We start from the raw sequence: 13,067 nt of genomic DNA, 5'->3' as shown, positions 1-13,067 counted from the left end.
ATTTGATGCCTTCATCACCTTACTCTTATCTATATTCACTTTTAACTTTCTACCTTTACACACCCTCCCAAAATCATCCACAAGCTTTTACAACTTTTCTTTAGAAACCCCCAAGAGCACAGTATCATCAGTAAAAAATAACTTTAATCTCTTATTTAGTATTTGATTTCCCATAATTTAATCCTACCCCTCTCCCCAACACCCTAGCATTTACTTCTTTTACAACCCCATCTATAAGTATGTTAACCCTTTGACTGTCGCGGCCGTATATATACGTTTTACGAGGTGCTGTGTTTGACGTATATATACTCATAAATTCTAGCGGCTTCAAATCAAGCAGGAGAAAGCTGGTAGGCCCACATGTGAGAGAATGGGTCTGTGTGGTCAGTGTGCACCATATAAAAAAAATCCTGGAGCACGCAGTGCATAATGAGAAAAAAAAAACTCCGACCGTTTTTTTTAATTAAAATGCCGACTTTGTGGTCTATTTTCGTATAGTATTTATGGTTGTATTCTCGTTTTCTTGGTCTCATTTGATAGAATGGAAAACATATTACAGAAATAGAGGTGTTTTTGATTGATTTTACTATAAAAAGAACCTAGAAATGTAGCTCAAATTAGGGGAAATGTTTGATTTTTGCCAATGTTCAAAAGTGAACAAATGATGCCATTGTCCAATAAATGTCCAACTAGCCATTCTAATATGCAGTCATGAATGGGTTGATGTTATTTATACAGTTATTACAGCATTGCAGTAGTCTGCATAATAGTAAGTCTAATATTTTTTGTTTGAATAAAAATTCAAAATAGAAAGCAAGAGTAATATCAGAGGGGCCTGGAGACGTGACTGATGAACACAGAAAACGTTATTTTAGAGCCTGGAATGTCTGCATTGTTCATTCTAGACCTTATTTTGAAATTGTCATATTTTTTAGTTTTCGTGAAATTGGCCAAATTGCAAATTTCTGACCACATTATTAGGTAGTTGAAATCAGTAAATGGGCAGTTTCTTGTACTCAATCGATAGAAAAAATGAAGTTCTAAAGAAATAGCTATGAGTTTGGGCGACTGGAACAATGGAATTAGCCAAAAATAGGGCTCAAAGTGGGCGAAATCGCCGATTTGTAAACAGCGCCGAGGTCGCTAACTTCGCGAGAGCATAATTCCGTCAGTTTTCCATCAAATTTTGTTTTTTTGGTGTCATTACAATCGGGAAAAGATTCTCTATCATTTCATAAGAAAAAATAATTTTTTTTTTTTTTAAATTTTGCGACACCAGGAGACACCTCAGGATTGGGGGTTGCGACAGTCAAAGGGTTAAACAACCATGGTGACATTACACATCCCTGTCTAAGACCTACATTAATAACAAAAAAAGGCACAATACTGTGACTGGAACGATACACAAATAACCCGCACATAAAAGAGAGAAGCTTACGACAACGTTTCGGTGTGACTTTGTAAATGGTCCAAGTCGGACCGAAACGTCGTCGTAAGACCTACATTTACTGGTAAGTAATCTCCCTCCTACACACACTAACCTGAGCCTCATTATTCTCATAAAAACTCTTTACAACATTTAGTAACTTACTACCTATTCCATACACTTGTAACATCTGCCACATTGCTCCCCTATCCACTCTATCATATGCCATTTCTAAATCTATAAATGCAGTGAAAACTTCCCTACCTTTATCTAAATACTGTTAACATATATGCTTCAATGTAAACTGATCGACACATCCCCTACATATTCTAAAGCCTCCTTGCTCATCTGCAATCCTGTTCTCTCTCTCTCTCTCTCTCTCTTTTTTTTTTTTTTTAACAAGTTGGCTGTCTCCCACCGAGGCAGGGTGACTCAAAAAGAAAGAAAATCGTCAAAAAGAAAATATTTTCATTATCATTCAATATTTTCACCTCACTCATACATAATCACTGTCTTACCTCTAATTCTTTCATTAATAACCCTATCATACACTTTACCTGGTATCTCAGTAAACTTACTCCCCTATAATTTTTTACAGTCTCTTTTGTCCCCTTTCCTTTATATAAAGGAATTATACACACACACTGCCAATCCCTAGGTACCTTCCCCTCTCATACATTTATTAAACAAAAACACCAACCACTCCAATACTATATCTCCCCCTGCTTTTAACATTTCTGTCATGATCCCATCAGTTCCAGCTGCTTTACCCCCTTTCATTCTGTGTAATGCCTCACACATCTCCCCCACACTCACATCCTGCTCTTCTTCACTTCTAAAAAATTTTATACCTCCCTGGCCAGTGCATGAAATTTATATTTAAATTCCTTCTTTTTCTGCCGTACCTTATCTTTCAATATTATTGCTACTCCTTCCTTAGCTCTAACTCTATTAGAAACCCCTGACCTAATAACATTTATTTCTCCCTACTGAAACTTTCCTACCCCTTTCAACTTTTTCACTTAGAGCCAGGACATCCAGCTTCTTTTCATTCATAACACCCACAATCATCTCTTATCATTCATACTGCAACCATGCACATTCAGACATTCCACTTCGCCGGTTTTCTTCTTTTTCTCTTTAGTAGGCTATTCGGGAAAAGGGATTACTAACCATTGCTCCTGGTATTTTAGTTAACTTTTACAACATTCATGGTTTATGGAGGAAAGATTCTCTTTCCACTTCTCCATGGATATGAAAGGAAAAGTAACAAGAACAAGAACTATTAAGTTAAAATCAAAGAAAACTCAGATGTGTGTGTATACATAAACATGTACATGCATGTGTAGTGTGACCAAAGTGTAAGTAGAAGTAGCAAGACGTACCTGAAATCTTGCTTGTTTATGAGACACAAGAGAGATACCTGCAATCTTACCATCATGTAAAACAAATACTACAAGCTTCCGTTTTACACTCGCTTGGCAGTACCGCAGTACTTCCCTGCACAGTTGCTGTATAGCAACCTACAACCTTTAAGAAATTATTCTTACAAAATCTAACTACCCTTTGTTTTGAAGGACAGAATTTGAGAAAATTGCTTAGTAAATTTGTGTAAAAATTGAGTAACAAGTATCATGAAATTATATTTGATGCTAATGTATTCTGGCCTGTGGTAATTTAGCATATTATCTAGATTAAACATTAGTGAAATGTAATATGTTAATATTTAGCTGTATGAAAAGTAGTTCACTTTAGGTTAATAATTCACAAAAAAACAAATACAGCCTTTCCTCACTTAGCGACGTACTCGTTTAACGATGACTCGGACTTACAACAGGCTCTCTGACCAGTATGCATACCTAAATAATGTAATATTAGAGGTGAGTTCCTCTATTCTGTTTATTACAGTATACACTACACTGCTGTATAAACATAAGAACATAAGAACGAAGGAACACTGCAGAAGGCCTACTGGCCCATGCGAGGCAGGTCCAAGTCTCCTACCGGCTTAAGCCAATGCACCCAATCTAGTCAGGTCAGGTCACATTGACTTAAGGGAGGAACACGGCAACCGACCTGGTAGCACAAGCAATCAGGTCTAACTCACACCCACCCACATCCACTCATGTATTTATCCAACCTATTTTTAAAGCTACACAACGTTCTGGCCTCTATAACGGTACTTGGGAGTTTGTTCCACTCATCCACAACTCTATTACCAAACCAGTACTTTCCTATATCCTTCCTGAATCTGAATTTTTCCAACTTAAAACCATTGCTGCGAGTCCTGTCTAGGCTAGATATTTTCAGCACACTATTTACATCCCCTTTATTTATTCCTGTCTTCCATTTATACACCTCAATCATATCCCCCCTAATTCTACGTCTTTCTAGAGAGTGCAGATTCAGGGCCCTTAGTCTATCCTCATAGGGAAGGTTTCTGATACATGGGATCAACTTTGTCATCCTCCTTTGTACATTTTCCAGAGAATTTATATCCATTCTGTAATAAGGTGACCAAAACTGTGCAGCATAATCTAAATGAGGCCTAACCAAGGATGTATAGAGTTGAAGAACAACCTGAGGACTCCTATTATTTATGCTTCTTGATATGAAGCCAAGGATTCTATTAGCTTTATTGCGAACACTTATGCACTGTTGTCTTGGTTTCAGATTACTGCTAACCAGAACTCCTAAATCTTTTTCGCAATCCGTAATATTAAGATCTACATTATTTAGTTTATATGTGGCATGGTTATTGTCCTGTCCAACATTTAGAACTTTGCATTTGTCTATATTAAACTGCATCTGCCACTTCTCCGACCACTGCATCAGTCCATTCAAATCTTCCTGGAGTGCTCGAATGTCCTCGTCAGAATGAATTCGACGGCCTATTTTGGTGTCATCGGCAAATTTGCCGATGTCGCTCTTTATGCCCTCATCTATGTCGTTTATGTAGATTGTGAACAGCAGGGGGCCCAACACTGACCCCTGTGGAACACCGCTCGTGACACTTCCCCACTCTGATTTCTCCCCATTTATGCAAACTCTCTGCTGCCTATTTGTCAACCATGCCTCTATCCAGGAAAAAATTTCTCCTATTCCATGTGCTTTAATTTTCCTCAATAGTCTCTGATGTGGGACCCTGTCAAAAGCCTTACTGAAGTCCATATACACAATATCATATTCATTACCATGATCTACCTCCTCAAATACCTTAGTGAAAAAAGTTAATAAATTCGTAAGGCAGGAACGCCCCTTTGTAAAACCATGCTGAGATTCGTTGATTAATTTATGCTTTTCAAGGTGGCTACGAACTGCCTCGGCAATTATTGATTCCATAAATTTTCCCACTATGGAGGTTAGGCTTATTGGTCTATAGTTCGAAGCTAAGGACCTGTCACCTGTTTTGAAAATAGGTATCACATTTGCCATTTTCCACTTATCTGGCACCATGCCAGTTTGTAGTGATATGTTGAAAAGATTAGCCAAAGGTGTGCTAAGCTCCTCTTTACATTCCTTTAGAACCCTTGCATACAGTTCATCAGGGCCTGGGGATTTGTTAGGTTTTAATTTATCTATTTGCCTAAGGACCATGTCACTTGTGACCCTAATAGTGCACAGTTTATTATCGTCCTGTTCTACATAATTTATCATTACTGGAATATCGCTGGTATCCTCCTGTGTAAAAACTGAGAGGAAGTATGTGTTAAAAATTCTACACATTTCCTTATCACTGTCAGTGAGCTGACCCGAGGAACTTTTGAGTGGGCCTATCTTGTCCCTGATCTTACTTCTGTATACCTGAAAGAATCCTTTTGGGTTAGTCTTCGATTCTCTTGCAACTTTAACCTCATAATCTCTTTTTGCTTTTCTAATTCCCTTTTTTATTTCTCTCTTTAACTGAATATATCGATTTCTCAATTGCCCCTCTCCTCTTTTGATTTGCCTATATATGCCTCTCTTTTGACCAATCAGATATTTTAATCTATTGTTCATCCATTTAGGATCATTTTTGTTTGATCTGATTTCCCTATTTGGAACATAATTTGACTGAGCAGCTAGAACTATGCCCTGGAAAGCATCATATCGTCAACCATCACCACCTACCTGACCCTTAGTCAGGTCATTCCAGTTCAGCCCACCTAAGTAATTTTTCAGTCCTATGAAATCAGCCAAGCGAAAGTCAGGGACGGAGACTTGATTGCCATTATTAGGGGAATTCCATGATATATTAAAACTGAGTGATTTGTGATCACTTTCCCCAAGCTCATCATTAACCTCAAGATTATTAATTAGTGTTTCCCTACTGGCAAGAACCAAGTCAAGGAGGTTATTTCCCCTAGTTGGCTCTGTCACAAACTGTTTTAAAAAACAATCCTGGATCGTATCAAGAAAGTCACCTGACTCTAAATTTCCTGTCAAATTGCTCCAGTCAATCTGTCTATAGTTGAAATCTCCCATTAGCACAACATTTTCGTATGTAGATGCCTTACGAATTTCATCCCATAGAAGTTTACTGCACTCCCTATCAAGATTTGGGGCCCTGTAAATCACACCCAAAATTAGTTTTTCTCGGCCCTCGAGAAGCTGTAACCAAACAGATTCAGTGGCTGACGCTTCTAATTTAATATCTTGTCTAACACAACAATTTAAATTGTCTCTGACATACATCGCTACTCCACCACCTTTCCTGTTGACCCTGTCAGTGTGGAATAATTTATAGCCTTGTATGTGGCATTCAGAGGGCATCTCTCTATCTTTCAGATTGAGCCAGGTCTCTGTTATAGCAATAATATCTATGTTTCCTGCACTTGCAATTAATCTTAGCTCATCTATCTTATTTCTTACACTCCTGCTATTAGTATAGTAAACCTTAAGGGAGCTAGTCCCTTGCTGCCCTCTGCTGTCCCCCTTTGTTTGCTGACCTGATCTATTGTCTTTATTTATAACTTCATGCTGAATGCCTTTTATACATTTACTGTTTCCAACCCAAGTGTTGCACCCTGCTTGTTTCCCACACACACCCATACCTCTATCTTCCATCAGTTTAAAATCATAGGCATTTCACCAATGGCCTTCTCAATCGAGTCTGCAAGTGCTACCACCCCATCCCCAGAGAGATGTACCCCATCCCTTGCATACATATCATGTTTGCCATAAAAGTTGTTCCAGTTGTCAATGAATGGGATTGCAAGTTCCTTGCAGTATCTGTCTAGCCAGCAATTTACACCAATTGCCCTAGACAACCATTCATTTCCTACTCCCCTTCTAGGCAAGATGCTACATATGATTGGGATCCCTCCCTTAGACTTAATGAAATCTATAGCTGACCTGTACTTATCTAGCAGCTCTTCTCTCCTACCCTTCCCAATATCATTTCCACCAGCACTGAGACAGATAATGGGCTTGCTCCCATTACCTGACATGATATTATCCAGCCTGTTGACAATGTCCCCAACACCAGCTCCAGGGAAGCACACTCTATCTCTCATCTTCTTATTCCTATTACAAAAAGCACGATCAATGTATCTTACCTGAGAGTCACCAACCACAAGAATGCGCTTACCTCCATTAGCAGGGGCAGTAGTACCCTTACCTTCACTGGCCACTGAAGTACATTCATCCTGAAGAACAGAGAAGCGATTTCCTACCTTCAGATCTTCACTCTTAACTTTCCTTACTCTGATGCGCCTTCCATTACTGTGAACTACTCGCCACTTGTAGCAGGTGCTGGGCTGCACCTCACTGCTGGTAGCCGTTGCTGCCTCCCCAACTACAGCCTCCTCACAGCGAGAGACAGACTGCACCTCGCTGCTAGAAGCCTCATTCCCCACAACTCCAGCCACCTCACACTCTCTCCCAGACCCATTGAGGTGGACCTTCAGCCTCCTAATCTCCTCCTGGAGAAGCAAGACCTCCTCCTTCAACTCTCCAACCTCAATTTTTAAAACACTGCAGAAGCAAGCCATGCTTTGTAACCGTCCACACTAATCCCCAAAGCAGCTCAGGGTCTGTGACCTCACGTGACGACTGACCACTGAGTAATATGACTGCAGAGGTGACATTAAAACAATATCAAAGATGGTTAACACAAACCCACTGCCATTATAGTATGCTCCTCACTTAGTGATGAATTCGTGTACCAATGTGGTCTTAGGAACGGAACTCCGTCATTAAGTGAGGAGAGGCTGTATAATAAAACCAAACAAGTATAATCACTTTCATTCTCAAAGCTTGAGCTTGCATAGGCAGGATGTTTACAATGCTGTAATGTTATTTGAGAAGGCTATTACAGTGGACCCCCGCATAACATTGGCATCGCATAGTGTTAAATCCGCATAGCGATACATTTTATCACTAAAATTTTGCCTCGCATAGTGTTAAAAAATTCGCTCAATGCGATTCGTCCGAGACACGTCCATGCGGCCTGAGCCAGCCTCACTTGTTCTGCCAGTGACATTGTTTACAAGCCAGCCTCCGCTGTAACATTCAAGCATACAATCGGAACATTTCGTATTATTACAGCCTTTTTATAGTGATTTCACCTGAAAAATAAGTGACCATGCACCCCAAGAAAGCTTCTAGTGCCAACCCTACAGGAATAAGGGTGAGAATTACTATGGAGATGAAGAAAGAGATCATTGCTAAGTATGAAAGTGGAGTGCGTGTCTCCGAGCTGGCCATGTTGTATAGTAAACCCCAATCAACCATTGCTTCTATTGTGTCCAAGAGAACGGCAATCAAGGAAGCTGTTTTTGCCAAAGGTTTAACTGTGCTTTCGAAACAGAGATCGCAAGTGATAGAAGATGTTGAGAGACTGTGATTGGTGTGGATAAACGAAAAACAGATAGGCGATAGCATCTCTCAAGCAATCATAAGTGAAAAGGCTAGGAAGTTGTACGAGGATTTAATTAGAAAAATGCCTGCAACTAGTGGTGATGCGAGTGAATTTAAGGCCAGCAAAGGTTGGTTTGAGAGATTTAAGAGGCGTAGTGGCATACATAGTGTGATAAGGCAAGGTGAGGCTCCCAGTTTGGAGAGAGAAATTGAAGAAGTTGCCTACTTCAAAGATTAAGAAAATCTGTGCAAAGTGGCTTGAAGTGCAAACCTTCATGGATGAAAATCACCCTCAGACAGCTATTGCAAGCCGTGCTGGTGACTATTACACTGACACTGTTGTGAAACACTTTAGGAAAGTCATAAAGGAACGAGAGGTACAGGCCACTATGGACAGATATGTTGTGCGACAGAAGTCCAGTGACTCTGAAGCTGGTCCTAGTGGCATTAAAAGAAGAAGGGAAGCAACCCCGGAAAAGGACTTGACACCTCAAGTCCTAATGGAAGGGGATTCCCCTTCTAAACACTAAAACCATCCAGTCTCCCCTCCTCCCATCCCATCACTCATCACCACATCTTCAATAAAGGTAAGTGTCATGTAACTGTGCATGTTTTCTTAAGTTTGTGTGTATTAAAATTAATATTTCATGTGGTAAAATTTTTTTTTTTTTCATACTTTTGGGTGTCTTGCACGGATTAATTTTCGCATAATGATAATTTCGCATAACATTGAGCTCTCATGAACGGATTAATAGCGTTATGTGGGGTCCACTGTATATGCAATATTTGAGCTAAGGAATATCAATTTTCATGTTGGGTATACTGTATAATAAAATTACATAGTATGTAGCTATATATTTCAAACTTGAATGTATTGCATGATTACAAACAATAGATAAATATGTTGTAAAGTTCTTTTAGTTTAGCTGTTTGTATAAAGGATTAACATGTAACTTTGAGAAACTTTTCACATTCACCTTAAAAATTTTATACTTCAATTTGTAGATTGTAGCTAATGCCAGTGTTTAACAAATTTCAGGACTTCTATTCTGAAATTAATAGAAAAGAATTATACCTTCGGTATGTATATAAGTTGTCTGAACTTCACCTGGCATGCGACAACTACACCGAGGCTGGCTATACACTGCGGCAACATGCTAACCTCCTGCGGTGGTCCCCAGACCCCCTCTCGACAGCGCTTCGCTCACCTCACTATCACACAATTGATCACCATGATGAACTGAAAGAGAAGCTTTATGAGGAAATCATCAGTTATTTTGACAAGGGAAAGGTTGGATAAATATACAAGTTAACTTTTTTTTTTTTTTACATTCTCTCATCATTCCTATTACTTTTCTGTAAATCTGTAAGCAGAGAAAAAAGGATGATGGACTGTTAAAGAGCACAAAATATCCAGTACCTTGCTTAATTTTGATGAAGTCAAATTGACTAAAGCATAATATTAATAATGCCAGTCAGAAGTCTTATATCATACCTCTTGATGATAAAGCAGGCATTTGTATTTCCCCAGTACACTGTTCTAATCCAGCCTGTGAAAATAATAAATTTTGCTTATAAACTGTTAGTAATTCAACAATAGAAGTCAGGGAAAGAGTAAGGATCAACCAAGGTTCTGGAAGAATGCATGTTTGACATGCAGCTAGCCAAAATTAATGTACGTACTTGAATTTCTTGCACTTGAGCATTAGTGTGAACAAACATTTTTATTGTATCACAGTATGTTTTCTTTTACACTTAATTTATCATTTTCCTACAGATGTGGGAAGATGCACTCACTCTCTGCAAGGAATTGGTTAAGCATTACGAAGAAGTCATTATTGATTATGTCAAGCTGTCTGATCTCCTCACCCGTATGGCTGTCTTCTACAAGAACATAATGAACCCTCAGAATCTTCGTCCTGAGCCAGAGTATTTCAGGGTTGCCTATTATGGACGAGGTTTTCCGGCTTTTCTTCAGAATAAGGTACTACTAAAAAGAAAAAGAAGAAAACCGTCAAAGTGGGAAGTTCAAATGTGTGTGGTTGTAGTGTGAATGATAAGAAAGAGATGATTATGGATGTTACGAATGAAAAGAAGCTGGATGTCCTGGCTCTAAGTGAGACAAAGGAGAAGGTAAGAAAGTTTAAGTGGAGAGAAATAAATGGGATTAGGTCAGAGGTTTCTAATAGAGTTAGAGCCAAGAAAGGAGTAGTAATAATGTTGAAGGATAAGTTAGGGCAAGAAAAGAAGGAATATAAATATATAAATTCAAGGATTATTTGGAGTAAAATAAGGGTTGGATGTTACAAGTGGGTTATAATAAGTATTTATCCACCTGGAGAAGAGAAAAGTATAGTGGAGAGAGAGAGATTTTGGGAAATGTTGAGTGAGCACATGGGGAGTTTTGAACCAAGTGAGAAAGCACTTGTGGTTGTGGGATCTCAGTGCTAAAGTGGGTGAAAATGTTGTAAAGGGAGTAGTAGGTAAATTTGGGGTGCCAGGGGTAAATGAAAATGGGGAGCCTTGACCTGAACTATAAATGAAAATATTAAATATGTAGATTTTGGGGTGATTTCTTGCGTGGTTTATAAAGACAGCATCACTAAAAAAGATAAAGAGAGTAGCAGATATTTGTAATAATGTGTAGGCCAGGTTTTTGTTCAAATTTGGATTCCTGTATTCACTGTATACTCATCCATAAGCTGACTTCAACCATAACTCAAAAGAAACCAGCTTTTGGGGGTAAATGAAAATGGGGAGCCTTTAATTGAGGTATGTGTATAAAGAGGTTTGGTAATAAGTAATACATATTTTATGAAAAAGAGGATAAATAAATATACAAGTTATGATATAGCACGTAATGAAAGTAGTTTGTTAGATTATATTTTGGTGGGTAAAAGGTTGATTGGTAGACTTCAGGATGTACACGTTTATAGAGGGGCAACTGATGTATCGGATCATTATTTAGTTGTAGCTACAGTTAGAGTAAGAGGTAGATGGGACAAAAAGAAAATGGCAACAAGTAAGAGAGAGGTGAAAGTGTACAAATTAAGGGAGGAAGAAGTTTGGGTGAGATATAAGCAACTATTGGCAGAAAGGTGGGCTAGTGCAAGTATGAGTAGTAGGGGGGGTTGAAGAGGATTAGAATAGTTTTAAAAATGCAATATTAGAATGTGGGGCAGAAGTTTGTGGCTATAGGAGGGAGGGTGCAGGAGGAAAGAGTGATTGGTGGAATGATGAAGTAAAGGGTGTGATAAAAGAGAAAAGGTAGGTAATGAGAGGTTCTTACAAAGTAGAAGTGTTATAAGAAGAGCAGAGTATATGGAGAGTAAAAGAAAGGTGAAGAGAGTGGTGAGAGAGTGTAAAAGGAGAGCAAATGATAAAGTGGGAGAGGCACTGTCAAGATATTTTGATGAAAATAAGAAAAAATTTTGGAATGATATAAACAAGTTAAGATTGCCTATGGAATGAATGGATTTGTCAGTTAAAAACAGAGTAGGGGAGTAGTAGATGGGGAGATGGAGGTATTGGGTAGATGACAGGAATATTTTGAGGAACTTTTAAATGTGGACGAAAAAAGGGAGGCGGTAATTTCACGCACTGGCCAGGGAGGTATGCCATCTTTTAGGAGTGAAGAAGAGCAGGATGTGAGTGTGGGGGAGGTGCGTGAGACATTACATAGAATGAAAGGAGGTAAAGAGGGGAAGGTACCTAGGGATTGACAGAGAGCATGTACAATTCCTTTATATAAGGGGATGGGACAAAAATTATAGATGAATAAGTTTACCGAGTATACCAGGAAAAGTGTATGGTAGGGTTATTATTGAAAAAATTAGAGGCAAGACAGAATGTAGGATTGTGGACGAGCAAGGAGGTTTTAGAGTGGGTAGGGGATGTGTAGATCAAGTGTTTACATTGAAGCATATGTGAACAGCATTTAGATAAGGGTAGGGAAGTTTTCATTGCATTTATGGATTTAGAAAAAGCATATGATAGAGTGGATAGGGGAGCAATATGGCAGATGCTGCAAGTATATGGAATAGGTAGTAAGTTACAAAATGCTGTAAAGAGTTTTTATGAGGATAGTGAGGCTCATTTTAAGGTGTGTAGAAGAGAGGGAGACTACTTCCTGGTAAAGGTGGGTTTTAGACAGGGATGTGTAATGTCACCATGGTTGTTTAATATATTTATAGATGGGGTTGTAAAAGAAGTAAATGGTATGGTGTTGGGGAGAGGGGTGGGATTAAAGGTTAGTGGACGAGTTTGGGAGAGTGTGTAAAGGTAGAAAGTTGGAAGTGAACATAGAAATGAGTAAGGTGATGAGGGTATCAAATGATTTAGATAAAGAAAAATTGGATATCAAATTGGAGAGGAGTATGGAAGAAGTGAATGTTTTCAGATATTTGGGAGTTGACGTGCCAGCGGATGAATGTATGAAGGATGAGGTTACCCATAGAATTGATGAAGGAAAAAAGGTGAGTGGTGCATTAAAGCAAATGTGGAGACAAAAAACATTATCTATGGAGGCAAAGAAGGGAATGTATGAAAGTATAGTGGTACCAACACTCTTATATGGGTGTGAAGCTTTGGTTGTAAATACTGTAGTGAGGAGGTGGTTGGAGGCAGTAGGGATGCCCCGTTTAAGGGCAGTGTGTGGTGTAAATATTATGCAGAGAATTCGGAGTATGGAAATTAAGAGAGGATGTGGAGTTAATAAAAGTAGTAGTCAGAGGGCAGAAGAGGGGTTGAGGTGGTTTGGTCATTTAGAGAGAATGAATCAATGTAGAATGACATGGAGAGC

General features: G+C 38.9%; 1 protein-coding gene across 4 annotated transcripts in view; it reads left to right on the top strand.

The window, feature by feature from the left end:
• The window catches only part of mbc (myoblast city), a 238,864-nt gene that overhangs the window by 111,219 nt on the left and 114,578 nt on the right, over window positions 1-13,067 (top strand). For all 4 annotated transcript variants that reach the window (XM_070085738.1, XM_070085737.1, XM_070085736.1 and 1 more), the window contains 2 exons: window positions 9,306-9,557; window positions 10,044-10,250. In XM_070085738.1, coding sequence (XP_069941839.1) covers window positions 9,306-9,557; window positions 10,044-10,250 — 459 coding nt within the window. The remainder of the gene's footprint in view (window positions 1-9,305; window positions 9,558-10,043; window positions 10,251-13,067) is intronic.

Source organism: Cherax quadricarinatus, chromosome 17, assembly GCF_038502225.1.
Source record: "Cherax quadricarinatus isolate ZL_2023a chromosome 17, ASM3850222v1, whole genome shotgun sequence".
Taxonomy (NCBI): domain Eukaryota; kingdom Metazoa; phylum Arthropoda; class Malacostraca; order Decapoda; family Parastacidae; genus Cherax; species Cherax quadricarinatus.
This window is presented reverse-complemented; position numbering and strand designations above follow the sequence as displayed.